The sequence below is a fragment of the Schistosoma mansoni genome, chromosome 1 (assembly GCF_000237925.1).
Source record: "Schistosoma mansoni strain Puerto Rico chromosome 1, complete genome".
NCBI classification, from domain to species: domain Eukaryota; kingdom Metazoa; phylum Platyhelminthes; class Trematoda; order Strigeidida; family Schistosomatidae; genus Schistosoma; species Schistosoma mansoni.
In genome coordinates, this window is record NC_031495.1 from 47089839 (window position 1) to 47111790 (window position 21952).

General features: G+C 37.5%; 2 protein-coding genes across 2 annotated transcripts in view; one reads left to right on the top strand and one right to left on the bottom strand.

Moving 5' to 3' along the window:
• Window positions 1-352: 352 nt before the first annotated feature.
• Window positions 353-4558, bottom strand: Smp_090980 (serine/threonine kinase). The gene is made up of 9 exons (XM_018794629.1): window positions 4414-4558; window positions 4306-4379; window positions 4045-4263; window positions 3877-3998; window positions 3778-3840; window positions 3696-3747; window positions 3588-3659; window positions 2086-2241; window positions 353-724 (listed from the first exon to the last, which is right to left on the bottom strand). Exons 3-9 carry the CDS (start codon window positions 4171-4173, stop codon window positions 488-490), a joined length of 831 nt encoding a protein of 276 aa, XP_018649022.1. The 5' UTR covers window positions 4174-4263; window positions 4306-4379; window positions 4414-4558; the 3' UTR covers window positions 353-487.
• A 10903-nt stretch (window positions 4559-15461) lies between these two features.
• Window positions 15462-21952, top strand: part of Smp_171830 (putative pseudouridylate synthase) — a gene marked incomplete at its 5' end in the record, with an annotated part of 50542 nt that continues 44051 nt past the window's right edge. Inside the window, 4 exons of the mRNA XM_018794630.1 lie at window positions 15462-15657; window positions 15692-15816; window positions 20140-20241; window positions 20295-20353. Coding sequence (XP_018649023.1) covers window positions 15462-15657; window positions 15692-15816; window positions 20140-20241; window positions 20295-20353 — 482 coding nt within the window. The remainder of the gene's footprint in view (window positions 15658-15691; window positions 15817-20139; window positions 20242-20294; window positions 20354-21952) is intronic.

Genomic DNA, 21952 nt, shown 5'->3' on the forward strand with positions numbered 1-21952 from the left:
GTACTCTTACGAGGACATTTACAGTCTCTCATTACAGCATATGATGGCACTGCTTCATGTTCTTGAGAGACAAACCGTTCCCTGAAGATTATAAAAATATCTTGCACCTGAGTATAGATCAATACAAAACCTAGGTCCAAATATTTCTACTGATTACTCTCAACTATCCGACAACAAATAACTAATGAATGCTATAACAATCTGTAGTGTAAAATAATGTCTAGGTACACAAGGTGAAATGTACTCTTCATCATTATACCTTTCATATTCTAAGAACCCGGTATATAAAAGGTTTTCCAATACTAAAAACCTATACTAGTTTATATTTACAAAAAAAGTCTGAAGAAATTTTGGAAATAATCGGTAATTATTAGATTATTCGCACGAAAAATCATTATCAATAACGCAGTCACATATACTAGAAAGACGAGGCACAATTGTTCACTTGATCATTATTAATCAAAAAAGCAACGACTATCTAATTTGATCACATGAGAGTAACACCTGTTGAATCGTCCAAAGAATTCCTTAATTCATCATCCAGTAATTTCACACCTTCCTTCAGTAATTCATGATTACGAAGAATCGACTCCAAAGGAGTTGTAAGACAAACTTCATAAGTTTCTTGAGGATGTGGCAGCGTATTACGATGCGGAGTAACCACGGGGAGTTCCGAAAGCTGAGCTGGTAGTGGATCCGTAGTGAAATATGGATCTTTCAATGCCTGAAATATGCAAGAATAAAATTCTTCCGAACAAACAAGCAGGACTTTCAGCTTATAAGAAGATTTCATCGACTAATCCACAAAACATTGATATCATTGAAAATAATATGCAAAACAAAAAGTTATTATTTTAGAATTCGCTTTAAAAAGCAAGTTGCAACTTCATCTTAGGTTCCTGAGTCCCACGCAGACAACAGAATGAAACACATAAGTAACAAAAAAACATGTAAATTAATATTTTGTCAAGATCACTACAACGAGGATGATTTTTTTAAGCGCTAAAAAGTGACTCAGACAACTGTTTCTTTATTCAACATTTACACTGATTCTAACATTCGCACTCCAGCTCCCAAACAAATGTAATTATGAGTCTAACATCAATCCATTAGTGAGATTACGCGACCATCTTCTATTGCGTGAGGTAAATATTCACCTCACACCCGTCATTTTTGTACTCCACATGTCACAGCTTCTCATTAGAACTCCAGGAATCGCGTCTAGAAGCCAGTAAACAGTGAGCGCCCGATTATTATCAGTATAGGATTTTTCGAAGATTCTAGAATTCTCATAGATTTTATATCCCGAACTGATCTTAGTTAGACTACCGATGAAAAATTGGGAGCACAAGGTAGCTGGTCCGTCTTAGTATGATACTCCTCAGCAGTACTCACCCCCAACCCCGAAACCGGAAAAAAAACCCAGAACATTCAGTCTCATTAGCAAATGCTCAACCTCTAGACCAGTGAGCTAAAATCTGAAAGTGCGAATGACTAACTCTAACCCATTCGAGTTTTAAATGAACGTTGTGGGTTCTAATACACCCCCATATATATTGATTTAAACAGTTGAGTTGTGTCCCACACCTGCAGTCAAAATATGTGAATTAAAGATACTCGTACGGTTATTTACCTTGGTACATGCCAAGAAAGTAATGTATATTGGTTCACGAAAAATAATTATACACATTATGCAGAAGCAGTTGTCACCCTTGACGTTTTGAGAGATTTAAAAGTATTTGATCCTAATGGTATGAAATATGACTGACTTGGTAAACTACATAGGAATAAGACGTAAAATTATGGATATACCTGGGTATCAACTGGCATATTGAAAGGGAAGTAAACAACAGCATATCATAAAATATGGGTGTTTTGATGCACTAAACTGTGAGTTAAGTTCATTCTTTAAGACTACGGACATATCCTAATTATATTAATGTCAGTCTATGAAGCACCTTCAAATATGTAACTCAATAGTTCAAAGTAAAATCCTCAAATTATTCAGAAACAGCACCACAGTTTGTTTAAACCAGAGTTACTGATTTATCAAATTGGGTAAACTAAAACTGAAATAATACTTACTTCGGATACCGTAATTCTTTGATGGGGTGGGTACACCAAGAATTTACTAACAAGAGCAACGGCTTCAACTGATGCGTCTGGAAGGACTTCTTCAAACGGGATGGTTTCGCACAGGTTAAAACTTATCTTGTTATAATCAGGTAGTTCTTTAACCTCCTAGAAAAACAAAAAAGACATAAAGCACCACCAAAACAAAAGAAAAAAGCTTTATGTATTGGAAAACTAACAGTAAATTAACTAAACATTGTTGTCACGTAAAGATGAATTTTATTGAATAACCAAAACACGTACATTTAAGTGAAAGTCTACTACAAAAACTTAGTAAATAAAAAGTAATCGTTTATTAAATGGAGCGCATATGGGTAGTTGCTACTCACATAAATAATATAGACTTGAGTGACAAAAAACGCTTTTGATATTACTCTTCTTATCAACCTGTATTTCTCCCTCATTGGAATATAGTATTCAGTAATCGAATTTTTTATTGTCATAGTAGACTGCAGAGAGTATTTGAAATGAATTTCTGACCAACATTGATAACATTAGAATGTATGATACAACAACTGAAAGGACAGTTTTGTTTATTGTTTAATGGCTTCCATGTTAATCGATATACCTTTCTTGCATAATTGATAACATTATCAGGTTGACGTAAAATTCAGCGACCTGGTTAATGATCTTGATTTTTGACATTTATCCATCTGGTTACGCTAGTCAAGTTTGTATTCACCAACATTCGTCTTAATATTTTGGTAACAGATAGCTGGAATAATATCAAGATAATAAAATACCAACTAAAATATAGGACTGATGTAGTATAATCTAGTTTTATTCCTGGTTATTTAACTAGAAGCGCTACAGCCAGTGGTCAATAAGTGTTGACAGTTTAGTCCTACAGGATCTCAGTTATGCCGCAAGTGATCAAGTATTAGTGTTTGTTATCAAAGTGATAAGTAACAAAGGTTAACATTTTCTACACAGCACATGCTTTCCTGTTGATATGTGTATCCTTTTCGTCAAAGTTTCTACTGGTATCTTCTTCTTGAATTCCAGATAGATCCAACTCCCATTTTAGAAACACAACCTTGGAAGGAGCTAAGTCAATTCGTGTGAGCATCGAAATGTGGCCATCCTATAAATACAATTAAGTATGTTTTAAGACGACTTTCACAAGAAATTGAGACCATGAAAGTTACAGTGCACTAGCCTAATGCTTCACTACAGTTTAAACAGTCACAGGAACTTAAACTTCTTACCGATTCTAAGAGAGAATTTATACCCTCAGAGCTTCAATGAAAGCTCCATCTTTATATTACACAGTCATTTTATCAACTTAAATAAAATTTCTTTGAATTTAATCTGTTTAAAATCATAAGAGTGACTTTTTAAGAAAGGTAAAATGAGTCAATTTAGTGATAATCATATTTCATGATAGAATCAACAATCAGTACTGAATAAATAACAGTTCAAAGATTTTGACATAATGGTTTCACAGAACTTACAGGCCATATGTCTTCGTTCGGAGTCCCAAGAACACGTACAACAAACCAAAGTTGTTCAATATCATTTTCTCCCTAAACAAGTTTTAGTACTAGTAAATTATTAAATACCGGGAACAATGGAGAACTGTTAAGTAATTCGCCAAATATACAACCGATAGCCCTAAAACCGAATAAATTATAATTGATATACCATAAATCAACACTATTTGTGTATTTTTTAGCTCCGTATAGTAATTCAGGTGCTCGATACCACCTGAATTAATAGATAACTTTCATCAACCAAAATTACCTTGTAGCCACTTGATGACTGTATAGTCGCTCATTATTATTCTCGAAAACTCTTGCAAGACCAAAGTCAGCTATTTTCAGGACCCCCTCCGCACTAATCAACAGATTGGCAGGCTTGAGGTCCTAAATAAAGAAGTGATTAGGAAATTTCATAAAAACAAACACACACCCTGTGCATAATCCCATTAGCATGCATGACTTCAACTCCTCTTAGTATCATTAACATATAACATTTAGACTGTTCTTCAGTAAGAGGAGGTTCCGAATTCCGAATAACCTCACTAAGATCCGTAACCATGTACTCAAAGACAAGAACAAAACCAGTACCATGAGGGAAAACTTCTCGTAGATGGACAACGTACGGGCTGGACTCAATAAACTGTAGAGCCTTTATTTCTCTATAGTAATAAATATACTTTAATTGAATTACCGAAGTGCTGTGTTAGGAATTCCATCAGCAAGTTTTCTCAAAGGAACCTTTTTCAGGGCAACAAGTTCTCCACTCTAGATAAAACTGTCAGATGCAAAATGAAATCACCTCAATATGCTTAGCCTTTAAAACAACTCCATGAGCACCTTCACCAATACGACCAAGAATACTGTACTGCTCCATATGACTCGAATGTTCATAAGACTTAATCTCCCGAACATGCCAGTATATAGTTCAGCGAAGCCTGCGAGCCATTCGGTCTCTGCATCTCAAATGTAAGAAAGATTTTGAAGAAACCTCGGAATATTTGTCATAATGAAGACACTAGGTAAACAACAGCAAGCTACATTTCCAAATATGGGCTTTTACTTACTTACTTACTTTCGCCTGTTACTCCCAATGGAGCATAGGCCGCCGACCAGCATTCTCCAACCCACTCTGTCCTGGGCCTTCTTTTCTAGTTGTATCCAGTTCTTGTTCATTCTTCTCATGTCTGTCTCTATTTCTCGGCGTAATGTGTTCTTTGGTCTTCCTCTCCTCCTTTGACCTTCAGGATTCCATGTGAGGGCTTGTCTTGTGACGCAATCGGGTGATTTCCTCAAAGTGTGCCCTATCCACTTCCAGCGCCTCCTCCTGATTTCTTCCTCCGCTGGAATCTGGTTTGTTGTCTCCCACAGTAACTTGTTGCTGATAGTGTCTGGCCATCGGATCCGAAGTATCTTGCGTAGACAACTGTTAATAAACACTTGTATCTTCTGGATAATGGCTTTCGTAGTTCTCCACGTCTCCGCCCCATACAATAGAACTGTCTTGACATTTGTATTGAAAATTCTAACCTTGGTGTTGGTTGACAATTGTTTTGAGCTCCAGATGTTTTTCAGTTGTAAGTATGCTGCTCTTGCTTTGCCGATCCGCGCCCTCACATCTGCATCTGATCCACCGTGTTCATCAATGATGCTGCCCAGATATGTAAAGGTTTCCACATCTTCCAAAGCTTCTCCGTCAAGTGTAATTTGATTGGTGCATATTGTGTTGCATCGGAGAGTCTTGCTTTTCCCTTTGTTTATATTGAGACCTACTGCTGCTGAGGCTGCTGCTACACTGGTCGTTTTCTCCTGCATTTGTTGTTGCGTTTGTGATAGAAGAGCCAGATCATCCGCGAAGTCTAGATCGTCAAGTTGCATCCTGCCTGTCCACTGTATCCCGTGCTTTCCTCCAGTCGTTGACGTCTTCATGATCCAGTCTATTACCAGGAGAAAGAGAAACGGTGAGAGTAGGCAACCTTGCCTTACACCAGTCTTTACTTCAAACGAGTCGGTGAGTTGTCCTCCGTGGACGATTTGGCAGTTTAGTCCATCATAGGAGTTCCGTATGATATTGACTATTTTCTCAGGCACGCCGTAGTGTCGAAGAAGCCTCCATAGTGTTGTCCTGTCCACGCTATCAAATGCCTTCTCGTAGTCGATGAAGTTGATGTAGAGTGATGAATTCCATTCGATTGATTGTTCCACAATGATACGTAGAGTTGCGATTTGATCTGTGCACGATCTATCCTTACGAAATCCAGCTTGTTGATCTCGAAGTTGGGCGTCTACGGAATCCTTCATCCTGTTTAACAATACTCTGTTGAAGACTTTCCCTGGTATTGAGAGGAGAGTGATGCCCCTGTAGTTGTCGCACTTGCTAAGATCACCTTTCTTTGGTACTTTGATCAGAAGTCCTTTTTTCCAGTCTGTTGGTACTTGTTCTTCATCGCAAATCTTACTGAAGAGGATGTGTAGTATCTTGGCAGTTGCTGCTACATTTGCTTTCAGTGCCTCTGCCGGGATGTTGTCTGGTCCCGCTGCTTTGCCGATCTTGATTTGTCTAATGGCCATGCTGATCTCTTCAATTGTTGGTGGGCCAACATCGATTGGGAGGTCTGTGGGTGCTGCTTCGATGTTGGGTGGGTTCAGTGGAGCTGGTCGATTTAAGAGTTCTTTGAAGTGTTCTACCCACCTGTTTCGTTGTTCTTCAATGTTGGTGATTACTTTGCCTTCCTTGCTTTTCACTGGTCTTTCTGGTTTACGGTAATCTCCAGCAAGTTTCTTGGTTGTATCATACAGTTGTCTCATGTTTCCCTCTCTTGCAGCCTTTTCCGCTGTCATTGCTAAATCTTCCACATATTTACGTTTGTCGGTTCTGATGCTCCTCTTCACTTTCTTGTTTGCCTCTGTGTATTCGGCTTGTGCCTTGGCTTTTTCCGCTCTTGTTCGGCTGATATTGATTGCTGCCTTCTTGTTCCTTCTTTCTTCAATTTTATCCAGTGTACCAACAGTGATCCATTCCCTGTGATGGTGCTTCTTTTGGCCCAGAACCTCCTGACATGTTGAAATGATTGCCTCTTTGATACCTTTCCAGTTGCTCTCCATGGTAGTTCCCTCTCCATTGAGTAGATCATGAAAGGCCTGGAACCTGTTGCTGAGGGCTATGTTGAATTTGTTGAGTTTGTCAGCATCTCGAAGATAGGCCGTATTAAACTTTTGTGATGTTGTCCGCACCGTTGTCCAGTGCTTCTTGAGTTTTAGTTTCATCTTGGCGACCAGCAAATGATGATCGGATGCTATATCAGCTCCTCTTCTGGTTCTCACATCCTCCATCGTCCTCCTGAACTTTTTGTTGATGCAGATATGGTCGATTTGATTCTGTGTAGTGTGATCCGGTGAAATCCAAGTGGCTTTGTGTATGTTTTTGTGTGGAAATGTGGTGCCACCTATGACCAGTTTATTGAAGGCACATAGGTTTGCAAATCTCTCACCATTTTCGTTCCTTTCTCCCAGTCCATGTTGTCCCATGACGTCTTCATATCCAGTGTTGTCCTTTCCAACCTTGGCATTGAGATCTCCCATCAGAATTGTCAGGTCTTTGGTTGGGCACTTCTCGAAGATCGACTGCAGCCTATCGTAGAATTGGTCTTTAGCGTCTTCATCGTAGTCGTTGGTCGGCGCATAGCATTGGATGACGTTCATTGTAATGCCCTCTCTCTTTGTTTTGAAGGAGGCTTTGATGATCCTCGGTCCATGAGATTCCCATCCTATAAGTGCATTTTATGCTTTTCTGGACAGCATCAATGCAACTCCTTGTGTATGTGGGGCATTTTCTTCTTCATGACCGGAGTATAACAGAAGTTCTCCTGAAGACAGTCGTTGTTGTCCAACCTGCGTCCAATGCGTTTCACTGATTCCAAGCACCTCCAGGTTGTATTTTCTCATTTCTGCAGCAATTTGGAAGACTCTTCCGGTCTCCCACATTGTCCGGACATTCCATGTACCTATAAGAATTGTTGCTCTGGTTGTAAGAAGGTGCATCGGCCTCATGACTTCCGAATGAACTCGGCTTTCATCATGAGACGTCATAATTATTCCTTCTACTCCCAGGGCAGAGTTTAAATGGTTTGAATGATTTTTTCTGGTTAGCGTTTTTTTAGCGAGTTGATTTTCTACGGGATGGGGTCGCTAACCCCATGCCCAACCCTCCTCCTTTACCCGGGCTTGGGACCGGCAGCAACCCCCAGAGGAGCTACAGGCGGAGTTAAATATGGGCTTTTGTGGACATTATATTGTTACATATCTTAACGTTATTTTATATCTCACGATTTGTTCAAGTGTCTGTGTTATCTTTTCTGTGATGAAAGGCATTGAAGTATTAGTAAATAATTTATCATTTCTCCTAAGAAGTGATAAAAGAACACGGATCCAGATCATAATGAATTAAAATTGATCAGTTGTTTTGGGATAGGTATGAAAGTGAGCGTCGTTTTAATTCTAGAAGATCGAAAATGTTACATTAACGTATACATACAGACGTATATATAATAAGTAGGTTTCAAGTGGTCCAAAATCTACAGTAGTCTAACAAGAGAACTTAAGTTGTAATTATGAAGAACACTCTAGTACTAATTAATTGCTCAAATATACGCCGAGAGATTGGTTTTTATGAATCATTCTTCCTAACCACCCAAAAGTAAATGATTTTATTAAAACATTTGCAAATGCCACCAGATACAGAAGCCCGTTAAACGAAAGTTTCTATCCCGTCCAGAACCCTTTGAACAGCAGATAAAATTAAAAGGGGGTTAAGACAAATTAGTATCACATGTAGGAACAAAGATAAATAGCATGATGAATGGAAAAGTACAAAGGATTATTAATTTGACATCAAGAAATCGTCACTATCATTTTAGTTCAACGCTGGCATTTATGTCCCTGGTATATCCAAGATATAACTCGTAACCCTATTTTTATACAAATCGACTTGAAACTAACTGATTGACTGATCGCCCATTTCTTGCAGTATTTCATGCGGAATTAGTAAATCTAAGAGTTACAGATTTGCAATCTACACTCATATTACACGTTTGATAACTAATTAAGAACAGACAGTTTCTACTTATATAACTTAACTAGTATCGAAGACTGGTGATTGCCATATTTAGTCTAGACATACTTTAAAAACAATGTTTCATGGGTCAAGAGAAGCTTCAGTGAGTTCTAAAAGAAACCAAGAAATTAACGAATATCACTATCTTGTGGGAATTACAAGGTAATTTGTGTACAATTTGAGATTTTCGCCAAAGTCGTGAGAAATATGACAGTTTTCCAAAATCTTTGAGGAAAATCTCCAAAGTGTTATGAGACTCTATGGAAATGTTGAGACAAATCCAAAATTGTGTGAGTTTTCCCAGAGCTGAGGAAATTTTGGGGTTTTAGTTCTCTATAGCGCTTTCCCTAAAATTAACCCGAGGCCGGACACGAACTCGTTCGAACATTACTACTGTGAAAATTTAAACTGTCAGCATAAAATATGTGAAAGTCATTTTCTGTGTTAAAATGGAAAGATTAAATCAATATTTTGGCAAAGTATACCAAGCAATGGACAAAATAAATTAATCCTCATGTTAAAACACAAAGCAGATCGCCGCAAGCAACCGCATTTATCTTTTTTTATAATTTGAGGTTTTGACATACATGCCAATACAAAACAAACAAAAAACCCAACAACTAACAGGTCTCGCCTACAGTTAAACTCAACTCGATTTCGTAGTCGCGGCAGTTACCTAGCGACCAATCAGAATGAAGGCAGAATTAACATATCCGCCATCTTTGTAAGCGATGAGGGTCAGCTTTATTCGTTCTATGTTTTTTCCGCTGTTCCTTTTCATAGTTGCATAATTTGATGTTTCAGTGTGGTAAAATTCTGCAATTTTTTTCAAATAGGGCGCGCTATTTAAAAATGACAGTAGTAATTTTATTTTTGGTAAATTTTCGGTATTGATCGTTTAATTGTCCATCAGTACTACTGTTATTGCTTTCATTGAATTGATTTTACTTAAAGTAATCCCCGGGAACACCGCACTTATCTAGAGAGGTTTATCATTTGTACTTTTCGAGAACAGATTCAAAAATACTGAGGGCACTGGTATTTATTTTTCCTTGTTGACTATATCTCTGAATATTTTTCTATCATAGATGTTAGAATTTTCTTTAACCTACGGAAGTCAGATTTTTTGTATTTTTATTGTTATTTGGTACACTTTTATATACAAACCTCTGTTTTTATTTATGTGTCAACCATAAAAGGTGGACCCCATCAGGGATGCAGATAACAAGCATACGAATGTGGGCATGGTCAAACGGAAAAAGAAAGGTTGCGCGGAGATGGAACAAAGTATAGACAGTACTGAGGTATATGAATCGAGGTGTTCGGTTACGGATGTAACTGAATGTAACACAAACTATAGGGGAGCCCAGTCTGAGCAGTATAGAGTAGGCGATCAAGAACCAAAAAAAGGTAATTGAGTGGCTCACAGTCACAAAAAGAAAAATAAAAATAAAAACCAGAGACGGTTTCAGGGACGGAAATCCCATAACATGTTAAGACGGACCTCGCCGATAGATCAGTCATCTCTTATAAATACAGAGAATCTTGCGAAAAGGAACCAATGGCTGGACTTGAGCACGAACTCAGCAACATGAAGTCCTTAACAAGCAAGCTACTCCCAGAAACAGTTCCAGGAGTTAGCATCTGCAAGCCTCAAAGATTAGGTGGATTCTGAATGTACTCAAAAATGCTGCCTCTTGAAGGTTATCTTTGCCAAGGTTGAAGAAAGGAAATTGATTCTAGGTAACTCACGTAAACTGATTGGCTCCGGAATATGCATCCGTGAGGATCTCAGCCTAGATGATCGTATTAAGAGGCGATCGGCAGAACTGGAAATAAATGAGTACCGCCGAATCGGTGAAAAATCTCGATCTTAAGGGTTTTCAAATTGCGAAATATAGCAGCAAAACGATCTGCAAAACACTCCGGGTCGTAAGGGAAAGTTCTGCACAGAATTAAAAGTGTGCTCGCAGTCATCTTATTCAAATTCACGGCTGAGATGGTCTCCCAAACAGTTGTGACGGCCAGTCCTAATACATGAAAGGTAGATATGGAGGGCATCAACTCAGCACCATCGGCTGAAAATTGGATGATTGACACAGGGGAATCAGTACAATAGGCATGAACTAAATTCTGGTAGTTATACAATCGAATAAACTCACCATACACATTCTAGAAAATCCCAAAGAAGAAGAAGTACGTTCATCCTTGGACAGTCCGGCACACTCGATGATTACTAAGACAAAAGCAGAAATGTTGGAACGATGCCATCAGCCTTGGCACAGCAAGTATGATGGAACGTTACAAGATGGTAAGAAATATGTGCATAATTATAATCCAAAGAGCTCAGAGAAAATATGGAATGAAGTAGGCACAATCTGCACTCAAACAGACCAAGAGAATATTCTCGTACGTAAACTACAGAACAATGACACAGAATTGCATTTACAACCTAATTACGGAAGGGAACGGATCTGAGAGGACAAAGAATGATCAAGAAGACTAAGAGATTAGGACAAACTATTTCGGGGTACTTTTTACTCAGTAACCTCTCCTAGACAAAGAACTAGACTCAAATTCATAGTCAACAAGCCGTCTGCTCATTGTGGACTTCGATTGAGATGATGTACTTAAGGTTCTTAGCACCTTAGACATGAATAAGTCAACAGGAGCTGATGAACTACACCCCTAAAGCCCGAGACAAATTGCACATTATATCGTGTCCACATTGACTGTGGTAATCAATGTTTCACTGGAATAAGGTGTGTTTCCTATGGACTTGGAGGACGCAATCACTTCTATACATAAAAAGGGACAATCACACCTTACAGTGAACTACGGATCTGTAAGCCTCACCAGTCTTGTAGTCGAAATATTGGAAAGAATAGTCAAATAGACCATAATTACATTCGCGGAATCTAACAACTTGTTAAACAACGAACAGCATGTTTCCACAAAAGGTTAATCCTGCACAAAACACCTCCTTATAGCAAGGGTGCAATGGATAAAATCTCTAGACAACGGGACATCAGTGGACGTTTTCTACATAGACTTCAGTAAAGCATTTGATAAGGTGCCGACAAATGGATTACTCTTGAAGCTAGAAAGTCATGGTATTGCCAGAGGCCACCTAAAATGGTTCAAGGATCTCTTAGTAGGTTGTAGACAGAAATTAAGGATGAATTCCATGTGCTCTACATGGAGAACAGTACTTTGTAGAGTACTGGTTCTGTCATAGGTCTTCTACCTTTTATACTGTATGTGAATGAACTCCTAAGTATAATTGAGTCCCTAATGTTTTTATACGCTGATGATGTAAAAATCTAGCAACAAATATCAGATGCAGGTGCATGTGTGTATATGCGCACTTCAGACAGACTTAAATATTGTGATTAGCTGGTTTTAATCGTGGCTGATACCTATAAACGCATTAAAGTATGTCTACGTCACATTGGGGATGCAAATGTAAATAGGTATAGCGTAGGGGAAGTGTCTGTACTTGTGGTCCGGTCTAAAAAGGATCCAGGGGTGACAAGAAGGCATGATCTTAAGACGATGGCTCATTGCCGGGAGGTCGCAGCTAAGGAGTTCAGATCTCTCCGGGTTTTAAAACGGACATTCACCAAGTTAGACACCTCCATGTTCACTACAATATACAAAACCTAAGTGAGAACTCAGCTTGAATAGTGAGTCTAAGCTGTCAGCCCCTTTTTTAAAATATGACTCGGATATACTAGAAAAAGTAAAGGGGCCAGCTAGCCGTTCAATTCTATAACTCCATGATTTATCATACAAAGAGCGGTTTGAAAAGCTAGACCTCTTTACTCTATCCTATTGCAGACTAAGGGGAGACCTAATTTTGATGTACAAAATATTGAGAAATGATTTTGCACCTAACTTAATCTCTCTTTTTCTTCCCACTAGATCTGGACATCTCAGAGGACCAGTGTGTAGTGAATGCTTTCTGTTTTGGTCATAAAAGGAAGCCGGAGGGCCATGTTCAGGGAGTAAAGGGTAAGTATCAGTTATTATGCTCATTTTCTTATACATCAAAGCTTACCAGTTGCAACGTCATATTAATTTTGGGATATGATGTCATCGGTGCGCAATATCTTCATCTATGATGTCTCACAACCATCCTTGAGATAAAAAGTACCTGCACATTTTCGATTTCCCATTCGATTTATTTCTGGACACATGTCTTCCGGTTTGGGTGCTTCGCACGCCCCGGGAAACTCGATTTCGATAATATTCACAGCACCAGTATAGTTTTCTCACATAGTAAGTCCGCTTGTTCTTTCAAAATAAACGGTAAAGTCTTTCTAAGTACACCTGTTAAGCTAATGTCCGTATTCTATATTTCAGGTAATCGACGAAGTCAAGTCGCGCTATGTACATCTGCTGTATATTGCCATTTTATTCCAGTTTTTGTCATGTCCTACTTTTGAAAAACAAAAGTGCTGTATTCAGCAAATACAAACTTATTTGCTCTGATGGCGATAAGGGGGATCATGACATGTTTAACAGGGTTGTAGTATTTTCAAGAAAAAGCTAAATGAGCGCGTAGATTGATGTACGGTACCATACAGGGTACCCTTATTTTACTAGTGTTCCATTAGTGTAGGTAAAGGCATTGCTTGCATATCCCAGGCCATTCGAGCAAGCAAATATGAGACTAGAAGCAGCAACGCTTAGGATATACGTAACGCTTGTCCATCCACCAACTGCCGTGGCACGTCCTGGTGACTGAGATAGGTAGTAAGAAGGCCCTAGTCTTTAGGTTTTCCAAGAAAATTACGAAGATGTGTATCACATCACTTAAATTTATTACATATAAAGTAGATGATGAGGTGCTTGTTTTTCACAAATTTCTTACGACGGTTAACTTGGTAAAATAGAATAGCATCAGACGTGCAAATTCATTAAAGAAATTTCATTACCAATGGAATATCAAACACACATTTACACCATGTTTCCATTTAAAACTAGCATTGGTAATGTTAAGCTGTAGCCCTTGTTATTTTTTTAAACTAAAGAGTAAATGAAGTAACTCATAAATACTGGAAGTAATTGTGAGGTTAAAATGGACATCCAGCATGCTTCTAATAAGTTTTGGAGAAGCTCCTGTTAGTTGAGTCTTCCGTAAACAGTTTCATAGGGCCATAGTTTTAAAGACGAAACAGTTCGTAAGATCTGTGTTGGCGCACTCCTGTTACATTCTAAATGAAAAAAAGTAGTGTTTTTATTCAAAAATATGGGATAAGTAAATGAACAAATTACATGGTTTTAAGCAAAGAATTTAAACGACTGTAATTTACCCTGAGTTCATGAATATTAGTTTAAGATAAGGTCAGCCACTACAACTTGTGCAAAGCATAGTATGTGCTTGGTACAAGAAGATATACAAGTAGAGCTAGTATTGTGTATTGAAACTCCCAGTTGTCAAAAAGATTTTTAATGTTTTTCCACAGCCAGCTGCATTTAATTAAGACGCAGAACACTCCTCATTCAGGACGTTATACTGCTGTTTTGCACGAAATTAAAAACACCGACACTTAGCTATCCAGCTGTCGATGTTAACGCTGGGGAAATTGTTTAATGGCAGTGATCTTGAAATATGGTCAGAGCTAGACATACAGTCTACAAATAGACACCGAACATACCTATCACTTTTTTTCTAAATGTATACTATTTTGTATAAGGCACTTTCTTTCCTGGTTGCAAACATACTGATCTGAATAAGCGTGCTCATTTAAAGCAGGCATCTCTACTTACTTGGCATATCATTTCCGCATTCAATGCACGTCCGGCGTAAAGCAGTCGGGCGTGGCAAATCAAAAATTAATACTAGAGCGAAATTCACAGCATAATCTAGTTCTTTAAAAAAATACATCATAATATAACAAATTCTATGACATCCGCATCAGATCACGAGTGAGCATGTCATTCTACGCTTCTATTGCAACTACTGGCCAGCTCAGATCAAACGTTTCTCAACACATCGACAATCTTCCAAATATATCTTTGAACTCATTAATTTCTGACTTCTGTTTTGACTGCGTTCATATCCTTTGATTATATAGGTGTCACAGACCGAAGTGTTGTGAAACCCTAAACGTCTATAGCGTCTTTATGAAACTTTTTTGACCAAATATTTCCATTTATCGATGCCCGTTAAAACCAGCGATGTCAGAACCATCAGCAACAGTCTATAGTGTTAATTAAATTTAAATGTTATTTCTCAACCAAACCCAAAAGCATACTCCGAATCACGATCATCGTTCCTTATTTCATACAACGATGATTGCACCTGAATCGAATACATTTTTCACATAACCTAATAATGGCACTGTTATGTTCATTACCTTTAACTCGATGACTAATGATGAGTGGATGTATTAAGCACTGAAATGCAAGTCTTCCTGAATGTATATTTGATGATAATAGCACTCTCTGAATACGCTTTTAGCTTTTGGTCATCTTTCTGTCGAGACTGAAGCTCTAAATCTGAATTTTAGAGTAGACTGATCCGATTTGTTATAACTGATAGATTGGATTTGTCATTGCTATATCGTAACTGCACATTTTCAAATATGAAGCTGTCACACAAAAATGTCAAACTTTTAAAAAGTTCTTCTAGACACTCCCTGTTTTCAACACAGGCTAGGTATGAATTTTAAAAGTGGTGACTGATACAATAATTCAGTTTATCAAGGCTGGAGGGGGTAAGGAGGATAATGAAGGATTATAATGGTGACATTTTTGTCATTATTCTTGGTTTGTCTATTCCAGTACTCTTGATTTTACGTCAAGGGGTTGATTCGATGTTTAATAGAGGTTCCATGAAGGCTGCATCGTATTTGTTGTTTGATGCATACAAAATGAATTGTGGTGACGTTGCCGAATGCAAAGAAGAGCTGGACATTTTAGAAGGTACGTTGGTAATAATGTTAAAATCTTCTTATAGATATTTTTCTTTGTATCCGTTTGAATGAAGTTATACTTTACTGCAATTACGCAAGCTTTGCCTTGATTTCACCTTATGTTTGTCACTGGCCTAACCTACGCATACATTACGTAAATGAAAATTACGTAAGATGAAATTGTTAGTCAATTTGCGAAATTACGTGACATTTTAGATGAGTGACTCTGAGAAACAAGAAGATATGAAGGTCAGTGTGTTCGAAAGCACCTTGTCTAATTTTAAAAGGATTGTTATACCTTATACAGATTCTCAAAGTAGATAGTTTTAACTTTATATATTGCAGGATATATCTAGGTAACAGAGATAAAATGTTCAACAAGCTGATGATCGAAGACTGGCCACTAATTCAAAGCTATGCTTACGACATTAAGCGTCAGTGAGTTTTTTGAGACATACGTTACGTGTATCTAGCTATGGTCTTTTAATGTAGTTTTTCCTTCACTAATATCTCTGTAGGAATTTCATTTACAACTTACCGTCTTAAGCTTTCTACATTACATGTAATTAGACGTCTTAATTGCTACTCTTTTTATTTTAAAAGGTGGAAAATATTTATTTTCACTAATCTAACGTATTTACAGTAAGTTCTTGCTTTCGGGACAAAATTTGTGTTGAACCTTCAGTCTTCAGTAATAAGGATAGTAGATTAGTGAACCTGTGTTATTCCTGACGGATTGTCTTCCAGTGAAAGTCCAGCTTCTCCTCCGAAATGTTCACTGGTGCGGCTGACACTTGTTCTGATAAGGCATCCAAGTCATCGACCACTCAATAAGAAAAAACGGGACCCCACTTTAAGTTTATTATATCTCGGTTTGTGAATCTTCTTAATATGACCTCGGGGATTATCAGTGCTGGGGGGAGCAAAAAGATAACACATATTACCAACCAAATCATAATTAAAGATAAGAAATGACAGTATAAGGTCACCTCGCATCCCACGATACGACAATGGGAAAAGTTTAGGCATTTTAAACGCTCGTCGTAAGGGAGTTTAGAAAGATCCTTCACTAATTTTGTTCCCACACGCTGTACACGCTCAAGTGAGTAAGTATCCTTTATCAGACATGGTCTAGCTGTTTGAATACAGTACTCTAAGTGTGGTCTAACGTAGATGGGATATAAAATTCGAAACATCTCGTCAAAGCATTTGAATGCTCAGCGAAGTGACCATAATGCACGATAACCTTTGGGAGAAGCTGTGATGCGGTGCGTAGTCTTTTTCAAGTCATGACTTATTTTCTGATGACAGATTCCAGTAACTGCAGATCTTATGCGTGTTTTTTAGCAGGGTAATTGTCTTTCGACTCTTCTAGATCCTAAATGAATAAACTAGGAACATGTTTAACTTCTTTAAAAGTCGTGTTCATGGCTTTCGACCGTGATGTCAGATCCTGCTTGTTAACTGCTGGCATCTTACCGTTAGCTTTCCTCGTAACAGTGCCGTGGAAGTCTAGCGAATGACTCACGACAATGTTTGATGAGGCCAAACATTTCCCATCTACGGTAGGGTTAAGTACTGTCTGACTTTCGGACTTTGGCGGAGTATTCTGACAAGGAAAATGTGAGTCCAACAAGGACTTTCCAACTAAACGGGCGTTTTCTTTAGCTATCTTTTCTTCTCTTCTACGTTTCTGCGTCATCCATTTCCCATCAGCTACAGCATCCACATTAGAACTGCTTGGGACGTTAATGATTTTGTCTGAATCATCAGTCACTGCTGTAGCGACTTGACCACTAATATCCGATGGTGTGTCGCTCAATAATTGTTCTGGGATAGAAAGCTCTATTTTGTGTTGCACAGTTGGGTGTCTGGCACGTGCCATGACAGCACTTACGAAACTGACACATTCTTCGTTATCAGTACCTATGTAACCGTTACAGCTCTCATCTACTTTTTTGTTAGCTAACGCCAGCAGGTTAATAGCTTCCTGGATGAGTAATGTTTTGCTCAAACAACAAAACATACAGAGCCAATGAGAGTTAGAAGTTGAACACCTTTTATAGGCAGCGGGACCAAAGCGGACGCATAACTTATGGAAGCACTTCTTACACTCATCACATTGCATTCCTTCTACAGGGAATAAGCAGTATGTTTGTTCACACTTGCAAGCAGAGCCAACCATCCTAAAAATTAACTAAAGTGATAGACAAAGTGGATGTGTTAGAAAAATCTCAAACCCTGATCAAATAAATCAAGTCAAAGTCGATCAAGAATGCTTTGATGCAATAAATACACAAAAGCAAGGACGAAACATACGAGTACAATATCACTTTAGTTGAAATAAATTCAAGTAAAGTGCAAACAGTTGTTTTGATGCATAATTTACGATCAAAACAGCGAATTTAATGTGAAACAATACCACTGGTCTCGCTAAATAGCGCGCGTTTTCCAACCTTGAAGATCCTTTTAATTTATTGAGGTTTAACTCTTCGTGCATGTAGTTTAAACAGCATAATTTGAGTTCATTGAAATAAATATTCTGATAAAAAGTGTTGTAATGCACGTTTACGGCAGTTGTATATCTTTTGAAAGTAGTTTACTTTGTGGATTTTCATCAAATCGTTTAAAAAATATATTGGTACTTATTCACTGAAGTGTAAGTAACTTCAAAAAGCTACCATGTATTTTATTCTTCCCTTTGTGCATATAAGATTTATGGTTTACTGTGAGAAAAACAGTCAGCTAATTTTCTGAATTACATGCTACCAAACTCAAATGAAAATACTGGGGCAAAATTTTATCTCATCAATAAAATGTCAGTTAGTTATCGTTCATTTTGAGCAGGGCTATAAATCAGAGAAAATGGAGTACATCTAAACAAACCAGTGAGAAAATAATCTATTCTTTTCAATGTGGATGATTTTAATTGGCACTGAAATCAGTAATTTTAAGAGTGAGATAGATTAACTTTTGGAAACCAAGAGTTTTTTATTATTACCAAAAATGGAGCCTTTAAGATTTATTGACATTTAAACTTGTGCATGTTTGCACGGTCTCTAGTTATTTCGATAAAACGTATTGTTTTCAAAGGAGCTATAATGAAGCAATGAATAACAAGATCCATGAGATGATATTTCCAAAGCATTTTGTATTTAATAAAGCAGCTTGGATTCTTTCCAGTTCCTGTATTACTGTCTTAGTAATTTGAAATCGTAATGTAAGTAAATAATAACGATAGCAATTAGCTTTCTTATTTTTCAGTGTTATATAGCGTGTGTTTATAGCGTTTTCACTAACAAAAATATCAAGTTTACTTTGTGAATTCTGTGACTATGTTGATGCATTTCGATTTAAAATTCTTTCCTAGTTTATATGCAACATTCATTATTAGTTCCCTGACGTTTTACACTATCACAGATTGTCAAGAGAATTTTTCACTCTATCCCGCGAAGTAATTCAGATTTCAGAAAAACTTATCTGATTCGTTTCGTACAGGTGATTGATGTAGGTGACAATCTTCGCATGTTAACCGAGAGAATTGACCCGGTGTTTATTGAGTATTTTGTATGCAAAGTAAGTTAAAATGAAAATGATGTGTAGTATTTGAATAGATTTTTGAAATGCATTTTAAATTTGATGGAAAATAAAGAGTTTAATTGTCATTTGTCATATACTGTATGTTATATCCGGATGAGAATAGGTGAATCGTAACCACTAGTAAATATTTATGGACCAATATTATACGAATATTCTTATTGTATGACTATCATGCAACTGTCCAATATGTATATTCATGTTCCTTTCATTATAACCTTTTATTTGACCTATAGGTTACTGTTATATGACTTACTATTTTCAAGTTATTCTCAGTCTATTAGTCACAGTTTTTCACAATCACAGCCACTTTTAACTTTATCTTTTACAAATGTTATTTTCTATTAAATTGTGTTATGGCCTGATTTCGATTGTATATAAGCCACGTATGTTTGAAATATACGATTCGTATAGCAGAGGATGAGATCGACGTTCTGAACTTAGCAGGCAGAGATAGGTGAAAAAGGACCTCCCGGAACTCTAGGCTGCTTGTACTGGTGTATGCGTCGTATAAGCCAGCGTATCTAAATTGGCGGTCGTATTTTGCGATAATCGTGTAGCTAAGGACATAAAACTGTAGCCAGTGTATCCCTCAAGGTTTGCATGTTCTATAGATTATCAAACACACTGCATAACCGACAATCTTGTTGCATTCTCATTGATTAGAAACCTGTTAAGTACAAAGAAGATCCGAACATGACGAATCTTCACTTATCTTGTTGTGCGTTATCTATATAACCTTCAGTTAACGTTAGTTCACTTTCTACTGGAAACTACATTTGAAATGTCGGCTGTATTTCCAACGATCTAAAGCCCTTGAGATGATAACCATTCTTTGTTTTTAGTTATTTAACCTGTTAGCTCCAAATAATAATTTTTTGCCCAACCTTTCCAGACATTTATATCGTTTGCAACCTCATTTGAATTTGCACTCCGTACAATAGACTCAACTTATCAATTCAATCAATCAAAAGAATTAACTGAAAAACAGATTGAGGTAAAATTATTTTATATTCTGCAATGCTCTTATTACTCTAACCGTTATATTAGGGACTTACAAGCATATATAAGTATTCCAATAAACGAGATAATGATCATGTAAAAAAACGGTAATTTATTTTAAAGAATTACATACACTGTTTTAGTATTTGTCCACCTTACTTGCTTTATGGTATGAATACAACCAAGAATTGTTTAAAGTTTCCTAATACACTTCAGTTCGAGACCCACAGAAACGACGATATGCATATGGTAAGCTAAATTTTCACTTAATGTTATTTTACATCTTATCTGTAACTGTGTTTACTGTTGAATATTTTAACCAATTCAATTGAATTCCGATAAAAAAAAGTGAATGTTTATGTATTTATAGTGATTCAAATAAAGTTCTGCGTTGTTTAAAATGTAAATAAAAGCTTTTAAAGTCAAAATATCATTAGGACGGAGTTTATCTGAGTACTACTATGTTTTCCTTCTGATTACCTTTACCTTTTTGTTCATTAACCATTAACTCTGTAGACTGAGAGGTTTATTGGCAGTGTCTGTCATTGGAAGGTGTACCTCAGAAGTACATAAAGTCAGAGCTTATGGCGAACTGTCAATTGATTTTACATCCTCAAGTGTTGTCCGACAAGGAAATAACGTTCTCGTCGACGGAATTTGCGGGCATTCATCTCCTACTAGGAGGTGCACTTATTGACTTAGAATACGCAGATGACATAGTCCTGTTTGGTGAAGACGCTGACAAAATGCAGAGTCTTCTGTTAGAACTGAGTAATAATGTCAGGATATTTGGAATGCGTCTATCCCCCTATAAATGCAAGTTGTTGCTCCAGGACTGGCCTGTGTCAACACCTGAACTAAGGATAGGGAATGAAGTAGTCGAACTCGTCGACAACTTCACTTATCTTGGAAGTCTGATCAGCTTTATTGGGGTTGGTGTCTGACAAAATCTCTGTACGGATCCAAAACGCTCGTTTGGCTTTTACCAACTTATGTCACCTATGGCGAATACGAGATAGAAGGACGAGTATACTGCGCAGTAGTTCGCTCTGTTCTACTTTAGGAGTAGAAAATACTCGTAAGCTGATAGTATTCGATCACAGGTGTCTTGGAGATGTTGTTCGCATCTGCTGGGATCACCGGGTAAGTAATATTAAGGTTAGACGCAAGGTATTAGGAAGTGATGTGAAATTAGTTGATCAAGTTGTAAATCTTCATCGACTGAGATGGTTGGGCCACATGTTACGTATGCCTGAATACGGATTACCACGACGTGCAATGTTGGCTAGTGTTGGAGACGGATGGAAGAAAATTAGGGGTGGCCAAACCAAAACATGGCATCAGTTCATAAAGTCACTATTTTCTGGTCCGAGTCGTGTTGGTGTGTATGCAGACTACTTGATTGAGGTCCGCGGGACTATAGTAAAAAATGATTGGAGACTCTGAATGATATGGCTCAGAATCGATCACAGTGGTGTAGGTGTATATATTCTTTGTTTTCCCTTAAACTGTCAGATTAAAATTACTTAATATTCTTCGTTCTACTAACCAATTCTTTCTCCCTGTATCATGTCGTTATATGCAATCTTTCTTTTATATATTACTACCACTGAAGCAACTATTATGAATCTGATGTTCATCTTGTTGTGCTAATGAGGTATGGCAACTTGGACCGACGCATATATGTGTCTGGTTCTACATTGGAT

Bases quoted from the DNA above. Each gene is read 5' to 3' on its own strand.
- Smp_090980 (XM_018794629.1), bottom strand. From the start codon at position 4,173: ATGGTTACGGATCTTAGTGAGGTTATTCGGAATTCGGAACCTCCTCTT. The intron at 3,841-3,876 runs GTAATTTTGGTT...CTATTAATTCAG, and splicing joins AGTCATCAAGTGGCTACAAG to GTGGTATCGAGCACCTGAAT. The intron at 725-2,085 runs GTAAGTATTATT...TGCATATTTCAG, and splicing joins AAAGAATTACGGTATCCGAA to GCATTGAAAGATCCATATTT.